Consider the following 21,753-nt stretch of genomic DNA (forward strand, 5'->3'; position numbering starts at 1 on the left):
GAGCTATTTTATGCTTTTATTTGTAATATAACGTCAAGTTTGTTCAGAGAACGTCTATGATAGACGTTCTCTGGTACATATATACGGTATAAAGCCAACCGTTTGAAAGACTTATATTGGCTATATGGGAGATAGGGAGTATTGACTCTATTTTATGCAGTTTTAGCAACACCACTTAATTTTTATGTAAATTCCTCTGAAGTACAGTCTTGACTGTGTCATTCGCCAGTTACCAGTCGTAATGCTCGAAAGAGTGGTCAAAAATTAGACTCAACGGTTGAAGTTTCTGTGATTTTTCGGTAAAAAGTAGCTAACCTCGAAATGGATCCCTCTTTATAAACAAAAAACCGTTAGCTGTGCAATATTGCTTTACTATGTTAAATCATTTTGCCGGAGTATCAAAATATTATGTTATATATACATACATATGTATGTTGTGCATACATGTGCCATGACATGAAGAATGCAGTCCCACCAATAGTACTTCAAAAGCTCAAAAAAGAGTTGGTTCATTTTAGAAATACATATGTATGTATGTATATTTTCGATCGTAAGTTGATTTGATTGAAAGAGAATTAAATCAATAAGAGGCCGGTTCAATTCTGCAAGTATAAACATATACAATTATGCAACATACACCTATTTATAATCATAACTGTAACAAAAACAAATTGATGCACGACTTCCTGCATTCCAAAAACAAATCTACAAAATAAATGAAACTAACAACAAAGTACTTATGCACATATCACAAATAAATATAGTAAAAATACACCAATTAATTGTATTATCAATTTGCAACAACAACAAACCCAAACAAGTGATCATACTTATCAAGCCGCGTTGTCTCGTTGTCATGTAAAGGTTTCACTTCCACATCGTTCTAAGCGGGCTCACGTATATTACAATCCGGTTTTTATTATCGCTTCGCTCAGCATTCGTAGACATCGTCGTATATTTTCACACCATATACTTCAGTCTTAAGTCGAGGTTGCTTTCGCGTGGTTTGTTTCGAATTAATTTCTCTTCGCTTTAGTCGTGAATAAGTGTTAATCCATCCAAAGTTCAAAATGGTCATTAATTTTGCCGCTGGTCCAGCTAAATTACCGGAGGAGGTTAGTTTAAACCGCTTTACTAACATAAACACTATCTTTTTTAATGAGGGCACAACATTTGTATTAATCTATTCGTGAAACAGCAGTGCAAAAAGTTCTCTTATCACTTGAGACTTGTGAAATTAAAATACCAAGTTACAGTTTGGGAGTTCAAATTTTTTGCAACATTGAATCCTACTTCATAACTCATTGATCTTTATCCGTATAAAACTATTTACTAAATATTCTTTGCGCTTCCAGGTACTGAAAGAGGCACAAGAAAATTTGCTCAATTGCAATGGCACCGGCATATCAGTGATGGAAATGTCTCATCGTTCATCAAACTACGCAACGATACAAGAAACAGCTATCAATGATCTACGCGAGCTATTGAATATTCCATCAAACTACAAGATACTGCTCATGCAAGGCGGTGGCACTGGACAATTCGCGGCTGTTTGTTTTAATCTCATAGGACGCACTGGTATCGCTGATTACGTCGTGACCGGTTCTTGGTCAGCCAAGGCAGCAAAGGAAGCTGAACAATATGGCAAGGTAAATTTGGTAATACCCAAAGCTGCAAAATACACCACTGTACCTACACAAGACACTTGGAAACTCGATCCAAATGCCTCCTACATTTACTACTGCGACAATGAGACGGTCGATGGCGTCGAATTCGACTTCGTGCCCGAAACTACAAATGGTGTGCCGCTGGTTTGTGATATGTCGTCGAATTTCCTATCACGTCCAGTTGATGTCACGAAATTCGGTCTCATATTCGCCGGTGCACAGAAAAATATTGGACCAGCCGGTGTGACGGTTGTTATTGTACGTGAGGACCTCATCGGACAGCACATTAAGCAGACACCGTCGGTTTTGAATTTCGCGCAAATGGATAAAAATGCGTCATTACTCAATACGCCGCCAACTTTTTGGTATGTCATATCTTTTGCGTACTTTTTCTTAAAATATTAACGTTTTGTTTTAATTATTTTTAGCATTTACTTGATGGGTTTGGTATTCAAGTGGATTAAGCGTAACGGCGGCATTGCAGGCATGGAAAAAACAGCTGCAGCCAAATCAAAGCTCATTTACGATGTAATTGAGCAGTCGAATGGCTTCTACAGCTGTCCGGTGGAGAAGCGTGTGCGCTCACGTATGAATGTACCGTTTCGCATTGGCAGCAGCGAGGGTGTCGACGCCTTGGAAAAAGAGTTTTTGGCAAAGGCCGAGAGTCAGGGCATGATTCAATTGAAGGGTCATCGTTCAGTTGGCGGTATTAGGGCTTCGCTGTACAACGCCATCACTGTCGCCGAAGCCGAGCAGTTGGCTAAATTACTGAAAGAGTTCGCGCAAAATAATAAAGTTAAAAATTAAGAGGAGACTGAATTTAAGAACACAATAATTGGAATTTTTGTATAGATTCGTAATATTAAATATTGATATTTTAAGTAAACAATTTTGTTTTCGTTTTCATATTTTAAAAAGTTTTTCGAAACTCAAATAATTGAATAGCAATGTAATCGAAGATATATTACTGCAATGTGGAAGTGCAACTACTCTATGTACGAAAGTACTAGCCAATTGATCTGAAGAGATTGTAGCGTTACCTTGGAAAATAATCCATGCCAAATTTCGAGAATATAATTTCTTAAATAAAAAAGGTCTAGATTTTGATCATCCAGTTTCTGCGGCAGCTATTTAATATATTGGTCCGATATCGGCTTTCCAACATAAGATAAACTTCTAGGAGGTATAAAGGATTATTAAAAATTTTTTTTAAAGTTTATCTTATTATTATAACTTAGAAACTAAGAGACTAGTTTACGTATATATACGTCTCGGTTGTAAAACAAATATGAATCGGCCCTAGAACCACCGAACACAATATAAACAGAGTGAAATTTCTACTGGTTACTTCTGGGACGACCCGAAGATCCAAAACTGATCAAGAACGGTCATTACAATTAAATAGAAATACAGTTGAGCTTCCCTAACTCACCATAATCCACCAAAAAACTTCGAATTAGAGAGCCTTTCAGTTATGGAAGGAAGTTTGTATGAAATTTGACTACTTTTGCCAATTCAAGTGTTCGAGTTATGAAGAACTTCGAGTTATAGAAGTTGGAGTTATGAAAGTTCAGCTGTATTTTATAAAAAGAAAAAAAATTCTCCTCGGGAGAACAAATAAACTGTGGTCAAATTGAAATGTAAATTTTGTCCATTTCATCACCTTCAAAGTAAGCCCCTCCCGCTGCAATACACTTATGCCAACGATTTTTCCCGCTATCATAGCATTTGGAAAAATCTTCCGACGCGATGGCTATCAGAGCCTTCTTCGATTCAGCTTTTATATCCTCAATTGAGTCAAAACGGTGTCCTCGGAGTGGTCATATGAATTTGCTGAATAGCTAGAAGTCACACGAAGGTAACTGTGGTTGCGGCACGATATCACTTGAAAATGTGCAGAAATGATCACGAATAACCAATGCAGTATGAGATGGTGCATTATAGCACATTTTTCTTCAATAAATTCAGACATAGTAAAAATCAAAGAATTCACTTTTAGAGTTTCACAAAACGACGCGTATCTCAAATACTAATGAATATTTTGGTATGAATTTTAGCATAGATGTCACTAACAGTACTAACAACTTACAGAAAAAAAATATCGATTCGAAAAACACGCGAAGTATAAATTAAAAGTTCACCTTTCAATTTGATCACCGTAGTATGACTGGGAAGAAATAATCAGAACGGGATGTAGTAAAAGTAAATACTTTATTTAATAATTGATTGATATCTATATAATTTTATAATATTCTTAGGAAAAGTCTTTACAGAAGTCGAAACATCCCTAATGATTTAGATGTTGTCATAGATATCGTTATCTTATAATAGGTATAGAGAATAAAAATATTATTCAAGGTTGCATACGCCAATGTTACATAAAAACACAACACATACTCTCAATACTTGCGATAGTATCCCGAACTTGAAATACTACCAGCAGTACGTCACCATCGTTGATTGCGATCCTCGTTATCGTTATTAAAGCAACGATGTCGATAATGCTAACGATAGTTTAGTACGCCTGGAAACTCGATTATAATTTATACGACAGATTGCTTTACCATCTCTCAAAACTTTTTTCTCTTTAAAGAAATGTTAAATCTCACTCTATCATTAATTCATTTATTGATGTTTTGTGTATAATGTACGTAGTATTCAAGCAACAATTTTCCTATCTAATTAAGGTTATTTTAGTCCACTTTGTCTCGGAGGATGGAGTCATGTGTAGAAGTTCACGCAAGTGAGGAAAGTTCTCTGATTGGCATCGAAGTTGTCTTAAACCACAAGTGTTACTTTACTGTAATACTAAATTCTAATTCGCATCGAAACTTTACTATTGTAGCACAGTGTATTCCTAAGCGTCATGAAAGCAAATCATATGTTACAATTTGAGATGCTAATTGAAAGTCATAAAGTACAATGAGCAATGAACGGCGCTAAGCACAAAACGTACAGGCGATTTTCCATAATACATCCGCGATAAGCGTTCATACACACTAGAGCTCCCACTCCCGGGCTCCCGAAATCCCGGGATCCCGGACTTAAAACTCCTCCCGTGATTTAAAATTAATTTCCCGGGATATTCGGGATTTTTGTCAACATGGTTTTATTTTCTAATATCAACAAGTTCAGAGGAAGCCAAGTGCAAAAAATGTAATGCAGTCCTCAAAACAAAGGCTGGTTCAACAAAAGGATTACACGAACATTTAAAGGTAAAAATTATAAATCCGCAATAAAAATAAGATTGTAGAGAAATTGATAATTTTAGGTTCATGGCATAAAGTTGTGCCGCGAAGCAACTCCTACAATTGCTGTTCCCAAGAAAGTGGCAAAAATTACTTCACATTTTTCACCAAAAAATGAAGAAAATATTCGTGCTATTATGGCCAGTTTGGTAGCTGTGGATGGATTAGCATTTTCAACCATTGCGCAATCAAAACAAATCAGAAAAGGTATTGAAGCCAGAAAATTTAAAGTTCCCAAATCTGACACCACAATCAGAAAATATGTAATGAAATATTGTGAAGAATGTCGCGAAAGAGTGAAGAAAGAAATAATAGATTTGAAAGTGAAAAATAATAGATTTAGCATTTCATTCGACAAATGGACTTCTGTGGCCAATAAACGCTACTTGAATTTAATACTGCATGGTCAAAAAAACATATGGAACTTGGGACTCGTCCGAATAAAAGGTGCCGCAAGTTCTGAATACTGCATTGATATGATTGAATCTCGTTTGGTAGATTATGACTTGAGTTTAGCAACTGATATTATTTCTATTATAACTGATGGTGCCTCAACTATGTTAAAAATTGGCAAACGCATAGGTCCACTTCAACAGCTGTACCTGGCACATGGAATACAGCCAGGTATCCTTGATGTGATGTACAAAAGACAAATTAAAATTGAGCCAAATGAAATTTCTATATGTGAAGATGATGATTCCGAAGAAGATCAAACGAGAGATCAAACTGATTGCATACAGGTAGACATATTTATTTATTTTTTTAATATGAAAATCCAATTTTTATGGCATTTTTAGTTAGCTGATAATGAAGAACGTGGAGAACTTACAGACGAATTTGATATCAAAAAAATTATAGACAAAATTCGGAGCGTTGTACGGTCATTTCAAAAATCTCCCAAAAAGAATGAAATTTTACAAAAATATGTGAAAATGGAGTTCAACAAAGAGTTGCAGCTCATCCAAGATTGTCAGACTCGGTGGAACAGTTTACTAAAAATGATTGAACGGTTTCATATGCTGGAGTCTTGCTTGAAACAAGCGATGGTCGACCTTAAGGCAGATTGCTTGGAAGATTTTGAATTTAATATTATTAAAAGCATTATTAGAGTTTTAAAGCCGGCAGAGTTAGTTATAGAAGCTTTGTGTCGCCGTGACATGAACCTCTGTTCTGCTGATGCAGTGATACATTTTATGCTGGACGAAGTTAAAAATGTGGACTTATCAATAGCTTTCAATCTTTTTGAATCAATTAAAAAACGCGTTTCTGAAAGGCGCACAATATACACGAATATATTGAAACTATTAATAACGGGAAATTTTGTAAGTACCACAAATGAACCGAATTTAGAAGAAATGACAAACACTATTGTAGAAATTGTCAAAAAGTACAATACTAATGATGTTGAGAATCGCGATATCGATTTAAAAATAATCGAAAATGAAAAGGAAAAAACGTTTAAGGAAAGGTTGCAAGAAACTGTCAAAGAATCTCGCGTTTTAAAAAGAAATGTCTCATTATCAGTAGAGGAAGCGGTACCAAAGGAAATAAATTTACTTCTTGGGGGTGGCGGGCTTGGCAGCTATCTGGAGGTTCCTTGTAATTTTTTAAAGACAATACCACCAACTAGTGTCGAATGCGAGCGTTGTTTTTCAGTGTCTGGCCGCATTTGCACTAAAATCAGATCTAGTTTAAACGATGAAACAATGGATGCGCTTGTATTTTTAAAATACTATTTAAAATTAGTTCCTACAGAAATCGATCTGTGATTTTTATTATTTGTTTTTTGACAAAATAATATATATATAATACCAAATACATAGGTATATTTTTAATTTAATTCATGTAACTGGTTCGAAATAAAAAGTGAATTATATATTTTATTCAATTTATAAGGAATAATAATTATTATTAAATAATATTTTTTTTATTATAAAGAACCCAAGAACATCGGCATACTTAATTAAATCTATGTAACTGATTGGAAATAAAAAATTAATTTAATTTTTTTAAATTTATAGGCAATAATTAACAATTTTTATTTTCTCCCGTTTTTCCAGGGAATCCCGGGAAATGAAATTTCGATATCCCGAAATCCCGGGAATTCGAAAACATTCCGGGAGTGGGAGCTCTAATACACACACAAAAGATTAACAGTGGTATATATAGTATACAACGTACGATTATGTATAGACTTGATAAGAAAAACGCAAACATGACGTGGTAACAATCAAATACAATAATCTTCATGATCTTTAAACAAACGATACGCTATCAGTCGTCCATAAATAATTGCTTATCCTTATTCAGCCGAATGGACTTTGTAGCCTTTATTACAGTTATTCTGCGTTAGAAGACTTTGTTTTCCGGATTGGGTCCGGTCTAACCCCACAGTTTTTGAGATATCGCTTGAACTTTCAAACCACCATATCATTTAGATAACTGTCAAACAGAGTGATCTTTCAAAGTCAAGTTTTGGCAAGGTAAACTTTTTTTTTTTTGCAAATTATCTGTATGTTCTATTTAGAACAAATTATTGTCCTAACTAATACTGCAATCTCCGGACATTGCTGCTTACAATAACAGAACGTTTCTAGACTATAATTCTCTGCTGCCTAATCAGTGCTATTATTTATCTCTGAACAATATTTGCACATTGATTTGAAGTTAAAAATGTAGCGGTTTTATTTACTTTTTAGATAATTTTACTTTCCGAAAACTTACTAATTTCGTGTTAAATGGTTTAATCAAATAGTAATAAAGCAATCAATAAAGTTGATTCGTCAATAGCACGCATATCTGTCGATAGACTCTCGAATGTATGTACATAGTATTTACTCAGTCCATACATACTTCGTTGGAAATACTCCCAAATCTCTCAAAAAATATATGCCGCCATGCCATCTCGCTTCAAGTACATGGATATGTATGTGTGTGTGTGTGTGTGTGTGTGAGAAATTCTTTTTAGTAATTTTTGTAGCTTTTTCCTATAGAAGACTGGTAAAGTTTCCATGCGCCGCTGGCTTTGGAAGTATGCTACGCTGCTTTATTTCCAATCAGTGCTCAAGCAGCTTTTGATCAAAGTGGTTGATTCAGTATCGCAGCAACAAAGTTCGCAATCACATTCCCGGTTTTGAATACGAATTAGCCGGTCTCAAGCGTACACCATTTTGTCAAATTGCATTTATAACTTAATTAAGGTAAATTTAGGTTAGATGTCCCACTTAGACCAATAGCAAAAAACTTTTCATTCTATATGCTTACGCAATTCCAATTGGACAAATTGGTAAAAACTTTAAGTTTGTCAGTATTAAGTGTTTTTTAGTAAAGTGAAACAAATTGTAGAGTGTTGACTGGAAAGTGTCTTGGTGTGTGTGACTTTGACTTGTAATTTCATGATTTTGCCGGTACTTGACTAACTTTTTCGGCATAATTGCTATGCAAAAACTATTGGTGTTTAATTGAATTTTATGTGATTCATATTATATACATATAATACATAAGTATTTTTGTATATAAGAATAAGCACAGTTCCGTAAAAAATTAGAGAAACATGACGCACACGTGACAACGTAACGTACATACAATTGAACGTCCACAGCTGTCAACGCATATGCCTACCTATGCGCAAAGGTTAAATAAAAGTCAAAGACATTGCGCTTGGAAGCGGGCACAACTCAGCTGTGTGCGATGCCTCAGTGCAGGGGTGTGCAACAAATGCGCAATGAGTTTCCAGCAGCTGCTGAATATATACATACATATGTACTTACGTATTTATTATACATATTTCAGCATTTCGTATTAAAATATTGACTCACAGCTAGGAGAGATTATTCGAAGTGTGAAATTTGTTTTAAAATCTATATCTTATGAATAATTATTAACACAAAATATAAAGAATGCAAGTGTTGCCAATGAAACTTTTTTATACAAAAAAAATAATATTACTTGAATTGATTGCGATTAAATACTACATTTTATGAAACAATATTGTGGTATAAATCACTATTATTCCTTAATTACAGGGTTGCAAATAATGTATAAAAAATATTTGAATTATCATTTAATTTAATAATTGAATGAACATTTAATTTTTTTATAATCCCGAAAATCTTAATTTAATTTTCAAATATCTAACCGTATTGAAAATATAAAAATAAATTTTAGTTCCAAATACTGTGTTAAGAAATAAAAAAAGCTTATTCCCTAATGCCAGTTTAAAAAAATGTTAATTCCAAATTTATAATTAAAAATAAAAAAAATAATAGTTTTTAAATTTACATACTTTCGCGCTTAGGTACTTCGTGTATTACCATTTTGAACACAGACGCACATAACCTCATAATAATAAACGTTTTTGGCATTGCTTCCTATACTTCAGTTCAAGTTCAAGAACACGATTTTTTATACTGATGTCTTTATTTGCGTATATTTATATACATATGTATAGTTGTATATGCAACCTAAAACAATATGTACATACATACATACATACATATGTATATACCTTTAATCCTTGCAACTGCGGCAACATACTTCAATTGTCTTAATGTAGCATATTTATGCACATACATATGTATATATTTATTTTTTTTGCATAAAATTATGATTTTTTATAACAGAGTTGCCTAACATAAAAATATAAAAATCTATAACAAGCAGTTGTTATTACTTTAATAATTGCGCTTCCTTATTTTTGAGTGGAAAATAATTATTATGGCAAATATTGCAATTTTTTTTATTTAAATTGACTTCAGAAAAAAAAAATTATGTTTCTACAAATATTTTTAATTGGTTATACTAAATTAACAAATTTTGAATTTGTCATATGAAAAATACGCAAAAATAATAATCTTTCACTTTCCAAAGAACTTAAAAATAGAAATACCTTGTATTAAACAAAAAAGTCCAAAATCCCCCATAAGTTTACAAATAAACTTACACAATGGTTATTTAAAAAATCTGGCAGCACTGCCATGCCATGCTCTTTTTCTACCAAAGAGATAAGTCATACGGAAACTTTTTCTAAAAGCTACATTCACATTTCTCTTGCTTCCATATGACCATGCGCTGTTCTCGTGTCTAAACTTTCCATCAAAGCAGAAAATGTACCTAATTCGAAGTGACGTGGTTACGTACATACACGGTACACATATGCGTATGTATATATTCGGAACACAATTGATGTCAACCCTCTCAAGAAGCAAAAAACCAAGGTCGTTTTAAGACTATACAGTGAATAATATTATATACTCTTACGTATGTATGTACATGAGTAAATTTGTATGTGTTACATAAAAATGTGCTACGTTAATATATTTTCCAACTGATTATGACAATCAGGCGTTCAATTTTGTTATCAGTTAATTACTCTAATTTATGAATTAATGAGGCATTGACATACGGAGAACAGCTGATTTTGACATAAAAAAAATTTCCAGTAAACAAACATGTCAGCTTGTTTCATTTTTTTGCTTTCAATCGTGGCATAGATCAGCACTTTATTTCGGTTTAATAACTCAAGATAATATAATTGAATGCATGCTGAATTTAATTTAGAATCACTAAGGTCAGTGTTGTTGCTGTTAAACTTTCATTTTCTCTCAGACATGTGGGAGAATTATATCACTAAAATGAGCTATTAAAACGAATGCAATTTAATAACATTAAGTGAAATATATTATATTATATTATATTTATAAAATAAAATATTATTATTTATAAGATGAAATAATTTAAAAAAATCAAAATTATAAATGAAACAAAATGTCTACGTTTTAGATTACATACATCAAATATAATAAACTAGTGTAAATAAAATAACTCAAATTGAAAGTTAATAAACAAAATTAAGTGTATTTAGGTACATAAGAAATACAGTAAATCACAATTGGGTGCGACAAAATAATATAATGTCATAACAAATCGTTTTAAATTAAGTGAAAGTCAATGGAAGATGATATGAAATTGATTTAAATTGGAGAGTTATTAACGAATATGAATTGAAACAAATTAAATTATTTGAGATCTGGTATTGATGTATGTTAAAAAATTAAATTAACTTGAAACTTGGTGCAAATTGGCGGATTTGCAATTGACTAATAGATATTATCGTACAATGACCTACGGGAAAAAAATCGAGTGATCACAATGCTAAATGGCGGCGTTGAAAACAAGTTGAATTTTACATATAATGTTCGTTTTTGCCTGCGAAAATCCGATTTTTAATTATTTGGACAAAAAACTGTTTGGTCATTGTATGGACAGAAAAATTTGAAAGTGAGTGGAATAAGTAAACTACAGCAAATTCAAAAAATTTTTTTAGAGATATTTGGGGATAAACTGATTGAGCTATTAGAATTGAATGGCTATACCTTAAAAGCCTAATTAAAAAAAAAGTTTAAATATTCTTTTCAAATTTTATTGTGTCCCTTAAGAACGGATAAAATTTAAAAAATTTTGAAAAAATCATTTTTTGTTTTTTCATAAAATGTTAGTATCCTTTAAGGATATATCACAAAATTTTGGGATGTGATTTCAAGTATTTCTCGTATAATAATATAACTTTTAAATTCCCTTACATTGTAGACTTTGTATTGTTGAAAATTCCAAGAAGCAGATGTTCACAGTTGTTATAATGATTATTAGTTGAGGACAAAGCTAGTTTTGATGTGAGGGATCCGGTGTCGCTGTTAATTTTACTTATTCTCATTTTGGAGCTCATTCTGTACGGAACGATATCGAAAAATAACAGATAACTCGGCCTGGACGTCCGCATAAACTTCATTTACATGGAAATCAGTACACAGAACATGATGAAAAAAGAAGTTCTCATTACCGATCTCTATAAAGATAATTTAATTCTTCTTTTTATTATACCCTGCACAGGGTCACGAAGTTTGTAACACCCAGAAGGAAGCGTCGGAGATCGTATAAAGTATATATATACATATATAAAAGATCAGTATGTTGAGCTGAGTCGATTTAGCCATGTCCGTCTGTCCGTTCGTCCGTCCGTCTGTATATATACGAACTAGTCCCTCAGTTTTTAAGATATCGGAATCAAGTTCTTGTATGAAAAACTTTCACAATTGACAAGATTCACGAAATTTGGTATAGATTATTTTTTAAGACAACAATGTAATCTCCGAAGAAATTGTTCAGATCGTATATTAGCTTTGATGCAGCCGAAGTTAACGTTTTTTCTTGTTAAAAATTGTTATTGAAATAATTCTTTACGACTCAAAAGAAATGATTACAAAAAGTCAATTACTGGATTGTCAATAATAATGAAAATTTACTAATTGACTATTATGGATGTCTTTTATGTCAAAAATATTTTAATTCTTCGAAATAAAATAATTTGTATTATAATTTAATTTCCTTGAGGTATTCTGCTTGTTTTTCTTTTTAATAAATATGTATATGTATGTACATTAACAGAATTTAATGTACAATATGTGTTGTTATAACAAAGATGAATAGATGATAGAGTTAAAATTTTGATTTTTGACCAAATGTTTCAGACATCACAGAATTGTGAGCATTTGGGTTTTCGAATTTACGCCAGAATATGGTAAACCTCACAAAATTCAAAAAACTCACAATAGTCAGAGTTGAGATTTTTGTGAGGACATTAGAATAAGGATGCATAGTATGTACATTCAATATTGATACATATTTCTAAAAAAAATAGTTTTTGAGATACACAAGCGGACGTTACCATCTTAACATATCTGGCCACCCTGTAGTAATATACTATAGCTTCGGCACCAGGAAATTTATTAACCGATCATATCTAGGTAGGTTATTTACATTAATACCACTCAGCGATAAATAAATATAAAATATAATATTGGCAAGTGCACAAGCACACCTACATATGTACATATGTATTATAGTTATATATTTATCAGCCGGCTTTTATTGTAGGCATTGTGATCACTCGATATAAATGAATAATAGCTAAAACACACACAAATTAGCTACAAATGTACATACATCGTATGTCTTTGTATGTTTAAACATTTAGCCATGCACATAAAAAGCTGTCCTAGCAACAACACATACCGACATACATACATACATACTACCTACAAAAAAGCTCTACAATTTTCTCTTAAAGGCGAACTGCTCAAAACACGTTTCAACAACCCCAAAACTTTTCAGAAAATTCTAAATGTCATGCAGTAGCAGTTGCAGATACACAAGCATATCTACACGTACAATTGTTTGTATGTAAATATGTAATTGTGTGCATATCTTTTTCCTTTGTAGAAGCAACTTTTATTTCCTCTCCACTTGAACTCACTAAGGGTACAAAAAGTTCTGCTCTGCGCAAAAGCATCCGCAGCCGCAGGCGCTCTCGCTCTCCTGCACTCTCTTTTGACCGAATTGCTTAGCGCCGACAATAAGCTAACGTAACGTACAACATATTCGATATTACCAATGCAATGGGTATATGACTAAACATTGTTGTAAATTGTGGTGGTTTTGCACGGCGCCCGAAAGCCACTTTCCCAACGATTCATTACCCCCAACCCCAATGCTAAACTGTCTCAAGCGACTTTTCATTGCTCATCACGCTCTTGTAATCATGGCCATATCGTAGTAGAGCGAAGCGAGTTAAACAGTGCACTTGTAAAACGTTTTCGGTGTTCTACGGTAGCTGTGATTTAAAAAAACTTGAATTATACACATTTGTCAGTCATTATAATTTAATTCTTTTAGTTGTCAAAACGTAAAAAATTTCTAATTCTTTTTCTTTTCTACACAAGTTTTAAAAGAATTTTTTCAAAAATATTTACAAAGGCGAAAAATAAAGCAAGATTACGTTTATAGCTAAACTTAATAAATGCTTTTTTTATACTTTTGCTGCGCATCTACTAAAGGACGGAAATAATCAGTTTTACCGCAACTGCAGACTCACTGTGACAACTGCTCCATTTCCGGCTAAGCGTAATCGCAAAAAACTTCATAACTGTATTTTATTAAATCAACGTATAACATCCAAAATGGTTCATACAACAATTTACGATGTTGCACCAAAGCTAAAGGTATTTTGCTCTCAAAAAAAATAATTATAATAAATTGCAGTGCAACAAATGCAAAAATAAATCGTAAAAAAGGAAAAATCGCAAAATTTACACGATTACACAATCACAGTTCGTAATATGAGTGTTGGCGGCGTTGGCGAGGCGTAAGTTTCGTTGTACACTACAACGAAGTGCCGAGAATTGCATTTCTATTGACCTTGACTTAAGGTCATGCAATTTCGTGAGTTTGAGAATTATCACCGGATTGCTAGTATTTATGAGGCAAATAATCGTAAAATGCATATACATATGTACATATATGTAAATACGTATAATTGCATGTATGTATGTATGTAAGTGGGTTACGTTTCAGTGAAGTGCATAAGCAAAAAAATTGCAAACTATAAATGCGCCAGATGTTGGCTCGGAAATCAGATAATATTTAAAAACTAAACAACTGGGTGCATTATATGATACAAATACATATATGTATATGTATGTATATAAATGTATGTATACATATATGTAAATTTGTATAAGAATTGCGCTAAAGCCGGCTGGAACATATAACAATGCATATCCATATGTACGTACATATATATGTTATCATGTACATATGTATCCCCGTAAAGGCACATGAGCAAAATCCGTCATAAAAGTTTTATTATATTTTCATTAGCTAAGCTGAATTAGAAGCTTTAGGCGAAAATAAATAGCTTATAGTTTTGTGTCATAAGACAATTAAGTTTTCTGGACTTGCTGGTTGTTTCGACCTTCCCAAATTGAAAGATGCTACCAAATTTCAGGGCAGTTCCATTATGAAATTCGTGAAATTTAAAAGAACATTTTGTTTTCCATCCGCTAAAGCCTAGCACTTGCGAATTCGCTAATAATCTATACTTGATCTATTGCATATACTACATATGTATGCATATAAGATATATCAACGTATAGTGAATTCTTTGCATAGAACACTCACCCCACAAAAATGTTTAAGAGCTTGCGCAGTCATACACATTTCGTTTAAGCCAGCTTTCAACGAGAACAAAGAGAGTAGTAGTTTTGTACAAACATTTGTAGACATTTATATAACTGTATAGATGCAAATACTAGTATATTGCAAAATCAATGAAAAGCGAAAGTTTCGCTAGTTCAATATACCGCTGAACTATTATTGAACTAGTCCTAAGTAATTGAATGCAGAAATAGTACATAAACATACACCCTTCTCCCTGCTCTATTTCTCATGAAAGCCAAAAATTACACTCTCAAATAACGTAACATCACTTTTTAAAGGCGAAGGAAAAACGATATAATAAAAATCACTCATATTGAAACAAAATTTGAGTTTTGGTTATAAAATGGTTATAACTGACAGCTGAAGCTGAAAATTCTATGCTACATATATGCAGTGTGAAGCAGAGAATCGTTAGGGAAACTCAATTTTAATTTTTTTGATGTTACGTTATGCATTTTAGGTGACGATATGTAACTTTTATTCTTATTTGGTATCAGATGCCGAAGAAAGAATTGTGGTTAATATGTATTTGACTGAATTCAGAGTGGAGTGAAAAACAAATCGGCGTTTAATAACCCATACATTGGGGTTCAGGCACATCTAATTGGTTCAAAACATGTTTAATGATCTCATGGCTTTCATTGCATTTTGCTTCAATATGTACCCAATAAGCTTCATTAAAGTAAATTCCTCGAATTAAACTGAAATTAAGTAGTTATACATTTTACCTATGATGTTTCAACAGAATTAATCGATGAGTGATGGCCGCGGAAGCATGAGAGTTCTAATAAAAAAAATCTCGAGTATGACAATTATAAATAAAATTAATCACGATCTTGACAACATGCACACATTATTTTTTTTTTTTAGACTTACAACATACCATAACAAACAACTCGAGTATAGGCAAATATAAAAACTTTAGAACACAAGTGCAATGGTGTTAAGGTGTAATCAATTCCAATTGCGCCACTGAACTAATAGAAATATTTAGTACTATATTTAGTATTTTTAGTATTTTTCCAAATTTGTTCTACAACTCTCCTTAACTTTTTCGCACACAGACGAACGAAGTTCCCCAAAACATGGCTGCCGAAGCTGAGACTCACTTGGATCATATGTGCCGCTTGCAGTTCGACTCAGCGGTGCCACATGTACGCCTCTCGGGCATCGTCTGCACCATTGGACCTGCCTCGCGTAGCGTTGAAATGTTGGAGAAAATGATGGAAACCGGCATGAATATTGCGCGCATGAACTTCTCTCACGGCTCACACGAATACCATGCCGAAACTGTGGCCAATGTACGCGCTGCAGCTAAGAACTACTCAGCGAAGATTGGTTATGAATATCCAATTGCCATTGCATTGGATACCAAGGGACCTGAGATCCGTACTGGCCTCATTGAGGGCAGTGGCACTGGTGAGGTTGAATTGAAGAGGAATGAAACCATCAAATTGTCAACCGACCCAGCTTTCCTCGAGAAAGGCAACAAAGACACAATCTACGTTGATTATGCCAACATCGTGAAGGTGGTGCAACCAGGCAATCGCGTCTTCGTCGATGATGGTCTCATCTCGTTAATTGTTAAAGAAGTACAAAGCAACGCTTTGGTATGCCAAATTGAGAATGGTGGCGCTTTGGGCTCACGCAAAGGTGTCAATTTGCCCGGTGTACCCGTCGATTTGCCAGCTGTGTCCGAGAAGGACAAATCTGATTTGAAATTCGGTGTCGAACAAAAGGTCGATATGGTTTTCGCTTCATTCATCCGTAATGCCGCGGCGCTTACTGAAATCCGTGGTGTTTTGGGTGAGGAAGGCAAGAACATCAAGATCATTTCGAAGATTGAAAACCAACAAGGCATGCATAATCTCGATGAGATTATTGAAGCATCCGACGGTATTATGGTGGCACGTGGTGATTTGGGTATTGAAATTCCACCAGAGAAGGTATTCTTGGCACAGAAGGCGATGATCGCCCGCTGCAACAAAGCCGGCAAGCCAGTCATTTGCGCTACACAAATGTTGGAATCCATGGTGAAGAAACCACGCCCAACACGTGCCGAAATCTCCGATGTGGCTAATGCCATTCTCGATGGTGCTGACTGTGTGATGTTGTCCGGCGAGACCGCCAAGGGTGAATACCCACTCGAATGTGTGCTGACAATGGCAAAGACCTGCAAAGAGGCTGAGGCAGCTTTGTGGCACAGAAATTTGTTTGCCGATTTAGTGCGCGCCGCACACACCTCCACTCTGGACTCGCCCCATGCAGTGGCCATTGCTGCTGTTGAGGCTGCTTCAAAATCGCTGGCCGCCGCTATTGTGGTCATCACGACTTCAGGAAAGTCGGCTCATTTGATTAGCAAGTATCGTCCACGTTGCCCAATCCTAGCGGTCACACGCTTCCCACAAACCGCTAGACAGGCGCATTTATACCGCGGCATCATACCTCTCGTCTACAATGGTAAGTACTAGAGCTGCCACATTGCTATATTTCAGTTTTTAAATTTTGTTTTATTTTTTAATAGAACCAGCTCAACCTGACTGGTTGAAGGATGTCGATGCTCGTGTGCAATTCGGCGTGCAGGTCGGCAAGAAGAACGGTTTCCTCAAAACTGGTGATGCAGTGGTTATTGTTACTGGCTGGAAACAGGGCTCTGGATTCACAAACACCATGCGTATTGTGTGCGTAAACGTAGACGATAATCAAGAGTGTGAATGCAGTGAATAAACAGTGAATGATATGATAACGGAAGTAATGTGTAGCGAATGACAGAGTAGAGTGCAAGTTGATATGTTGAGTTGCGTGGAAATTGGAGGATTTGGATAACGTTAATGCAATTTATAACTAAAAAACCAGAGTTACCAACGGCCAAAAATAATGCATGCCATTTTAAGTGCCTCATAATTATTTATTTGGTAAAATATGTGTGGAAATATGTTAAAGCAGCGAAGGTCGACGTTGTGTTAAAGCTTAAATAAATAAAAATATGAAAATTAAAATTTTAAATTTTTCGAAAAGTAGCGCTAATGAACATGCCTTGATTTTTTTTATAACTTTAATAAAGTCATAACTCAACTTAAGCTACTTTAACACATTACCACAAATTTATTTATTTTTGCATAATTGGTAACTCTATCTTCTCTTAGTTATTATTTGAAGTTAATAAATTTAACGTGTCATTTTTTCGATTTCTTTCCACAGTTACATTGAATAAAGACCATCGCCGTTGTAATGCTACCTCGGACTCAGTTATACCTAGATGCATACAAACATATATAGAAAAAAATACCTTAAGTAGCGCTCAGGGGCAAGCGCACAACTTCATCTTGTTGCAGTGAAACTCAAATACACGTATTAAATACAAATCTACCTTCCAAAAGGTGGACTACAAAATAATTTATTTAAAGGCTACTGTAATTGAATGTTGGTATTAATTTATCCCCTGCACTAGTGAAGCGGAATATTAAATGTTATGAATTACAAATTTTAATAAAACATAAACACTTTAATTTTATTGTATTTATCTGTAAAATTGTACGAAATGTATGTAAATTGAGTGAGCGCACTTTTCTTTTCTCTTTCTTGAAATTGCACCGAAACTAAAGTTATCATCCTAGATCTAACACTATTTACGAGCATGTTAATAAAAACAAAAGTGACTGGGAAAATATTTTAATTGGAACAATGCATGATAGATTACTCTTCTCCTTCGCTCAGTAGATACCACTCTCTAATATTGGTTAGTCAAAAATGTCTTTTCATATTTTGTCAATAAATGCCGATGCAGTCGTATATATCCAGTGCTACCAATGACATTGTGTCATACCATATAGTATATACATAGCTTCATTTAACTAACAAACAAATTAAATTCACAACAATGGTTCGCTCGCTTCCGTTTTCGAAATTTCGATTTACACTGATGAAAGTTTAACACCTATAGAATAATGTCTCTAGCGGAAAAATTTGCAAAAAGAAATCGCGTAAATTGGTACATATTTGCTTATTTATTTATTATTGTAAATATTAATAAAATTGAATAAGTTAAAATTGCAATACTCGGCAAGCTTTCATTTTTCTCTGTACATACTGAGACTGAGCGTACCATCACCTATGTTTAGACCCAGCATTAATTTTAGGATAATATTCGACTGAATAGACCACGTCCAGAACTCAGTGAAAATATGGCAACCGTAGCCGAGAGTGTACACGAAGACCGCGGAGAGTTGATTCGGCGCCGCTCGCAGCAACTCGAACTAGCGTATGGAACGACTTGGCTCATTTTACGTCGAGATCTTAAATTGAAAGCGGACAAAATATCTTCCCAAGCCACATCGCTCCCACCATTTGATGCCTCAAATTGAAGATCGTGAGCTCGGCGACAGATAATTTCACGTTTTGGGGCGGCCGATTGGCCACCAAGATCGTGTGATAGGAGTATCACACCGTGATTCGCCAGCTACCACGCGAAATGCCAGTCATCGAAAATTGGACTCAACGGATAGACAATCTAAAACGTATCAGTGGCGAACATTTGAAAGAAATAATGTAAAAAAAAATATATAAAAAATGTCAAAATGTATCCTTAAGAGTGATAATAAAGATTACTTTAAACACCTTTACAAGAGAGTTTGAAAAAACATATCTTCTTTTAAATTTCAATGCTTAAACGGTGGTCACTTTTTTCAATTATCGCTAATTCTAAGGTTACCGAGTCAAGCTGAGCTGCGCTAATTATTAATATTTGTTGTAGGGTATAAAAAATTCTACTAAAATATAGATAATAGCAATATTCAACCAGCCGATCTGCTCCAACTATTCCTAAAGTAGTTAGGGGTTTCACATAGTCGCATAAAGTTATAAGTTATAAAGATTCGAAAACATAGCGTACAGAGTTGTATTTGCGTAAACTTATTTTAGTATGCAATCCAGCTAAACTAGTTTAAACTAGTATAAAAATGTATGATTTTACGATGCTTTATGACACGTTGTGAATACCCCAAGTATTTATTTGAGATGTAGGAAGAAAATTCAAATTAAAAAAAAATTGAGAATATCAATCTACTCTTAACTCTTTTAGGCTATCCTGTGAGGTTTAAGGCCGATACCAACAGAATGGAAAAGGAGCTACCGTTATCTAAAATCATATCAAAAATGACCCGGACTGGTTCGCGTAAACCGCATGCGCAAACCGAACTGTTATAATCTTTTTTCTTAAATTGATGCAACGTTTTTTTATATGTATATGTGTAAAGTTTGATCTCCAGAAGTATTTTGAAGAGTTTATTTTATCACGAATGCCAGTATTTGAGTGGCACAAAGCATTCAGAGAAGGTCTCGAAATAATCGAAAACTTGCCTTATCTAAGTCGTCCATGCACCTATCTTAATGTCGATAACATCAAAAAAATTAAAGAAACAGTGCTTGAAAATCACCATGTTGTCATAAGAGAGACAGCTGGAAATCTCAACACTTATGGATCGACTCAACATATTTTGCTTAGTGTTTTGGGTATGAAGCCAGTCGATGCAACATTCGTATCAATAGACCAATACCGAAAAATACTAAGTTCGATGAATGCACTGAAGGCAAGCTGGGGCTTATAAAATGGAAAATTGGATTAAGCGGTTGCCCAGGAGCCTATCTCGAGGGTGATAATACAAGAAATGTAGTATAAGCGGGTCTATTCATGAATAACTTTGACTCTCAACTCGATTTTTGGATAAATTTATTTCACCATCACAAGAAACATAAATGCCGCAAAACCAAAATTCTAAGCCGAAGTAGTTTATTTGCGAAATTCGAGGAAATGCGCCCTCAATTATAGTGGAATCCATCTACTGAATACGACAAGGTTAACTCGTTCATACTCTCAGAAGAATTGCAGTGAACCGTAGTGAACCGATTGCACTTTATCAATGCGTACTTAGATCCAACTTCCAACCAACAAGAATACCGATAATACAATATAAAAAATTAAACAAATTTAGTAACAACAAAGATATTAAAACAAATCTTTGCACACTGCCGCATTCGTACCAACACTCTTACAAAAAATTACTGGTATTCTCCTCTAACTTCCATAAACATAGTAAAGAATATAGATGTGCGTCCAAGACGACACACTCCCGATGCGCATTGTCAGTGCTGGGTTCCCCGCGAACTTAGCTGTTTTGTAATATAAATCTCAAAATCTTTGCATTTTTGCCAAAAACTCGAATACCCCAAATTTTTTATCTCGGTTGCCGCGATTTCAGGTATTTTTGTAATTAATGTCGACTGCACCGAAGGAATAATGTCTTTCCCAGTTTAATTTTTTCAGCATAGAAAAGTATAAAAAGATGTTAATTTTGAGTTTGATCGATCAGTTTAGCAGTTTCGTGCTATAAAGGTCTAATCTATACAAATTTTTTGGAGATTGTAGCGTTGTAATAAAGTTATTTATATAAGAACTTGATCAGCAATTTGTATGACAGCTATATCCTACAGTGACCTGATATCGGCGGTTACGACAAATTAGGATTGAGAAGAAAGGAAAGTGTGCAAAATTTCAGATCAATATCTCCAAGAGAGCTAGTTCACGCATCTACAGGCCTTCAGACAGATAGACATGGCTAAATCGGATCAGCTAGTCGCGCTGACCATTTATATATGCATTTTATACTTTCTACGTTGTTGTTCAAGCAAACCAAATGGGTCTGGTTGCGAACAAGAGCAAGACGAAATATCTCCCTAATCAAAGAAACAGTCGTTGCAATCGCGACTTGGCTTTCACGTCACTGTTG

The 21,753-nt window shown here is 34.2% G+C and overlaps 3 protein-coding genes across 5 annotated transcripts; all 3 read left to right on the top strand.

Moving 5' to 3' along the window:
* The first annotated feature begins 964 nt into the window (after nt 1-964).
* Nucleotides 965-2,553, top strand: LOC120767192 (probable phosphoserine aminotransferase). The gene is made up of 3 exons (XM_040092996.1): nt 965-1,115; nt 1,356-2,032; nt 2,096-2,553. The coding sequence occupies exons 1-3, from the start codon at nt 1,071-1,073 to the stop codon at nt 2,472-2,474; spliced, it is 1,101 nt and encodes a 366-aa protein (XP_039948930.1). The 5' UTR covers nt 965-1,070; the 3' UTR covers nt 2,475-2,553.
* A 2,153-nt stretch (nt 2,554-4,706) lies between these two features.
* On the top strand, nt 4,707-6,992 carry LOC120776099. The gene is made up of 4 exons (XM_040106631.1): nt 4,707-4,882; nt 4,939-5,655; nt 5,713-6,514; nt 6,976-6,992. The coding sequence occupies exons 2-4, from the start codon at nt 5,053-5,055 to the stop codon at nt 6,990-6,992; spliced, it is 1,422 nt and encodes a 473-aa protein (XP_039962565.1). The 5' UTR covers nt 4,707-4,882; nt 4,939-5,052.
* Nucleotides 6,993-7,972: 980 nt separating this feature from the next.
* LOC120767162 (pyruvate kinase) lies at nt 7,973-18,477 on the top strand. 3 transcript variants are annotated; one of them, XM_040092986.1, is made up of 5 exons: nt 13,490-13,579; nt 13,807-13,971; nt 16,033-17,428; nt 17,493-17,649; nt 18,170-18,477. In XM_040092986.1, the coding sequence occupies exons 2-5, from the start codon at nt 13,930-13,932 to the stop codon at nt 18,180-18,182; spliced, it is 1,608 nt and encodes a 535-aa protein (XP_039948920.1). In that variant the 5' UTR covers nt 13,490-13,579; nt 13,807-13,929; the 3' UTR covers nt 18,183-18,477. The 3 variants fall into 3 exon arrangements, with proteins under 3 accessions (XP_039948921.1, XP_039948920.1, XP_039948919.1); XM_040092985.1 differs by having other exon boundaries at nt 13,523-13,617; XM_040092987.1 differs by lacking the exons at nt 13,490-13,579; nt 13,807-13,971 and adding an exon at nt 7,973-8,115.
* The last annotated feature ends 3,276 nt before the right edge of the window (nt 18,478-21,753 follow it).

Source organism: Bactrocera tryoni, chromosome 1, assembly GCF_016617805.1.
Source record: "Bactrocera tryoni isolate S06 chromosome 1, CSIRO_BtryS06_freeze2, whole genome shotgun sequence".
Lineage (NCBI taxonomy): Eukaryota > Metazoa > Arthropoda > Insecta > Diptera > Tephritidae > Bactrocera > Bactrocera tryoni.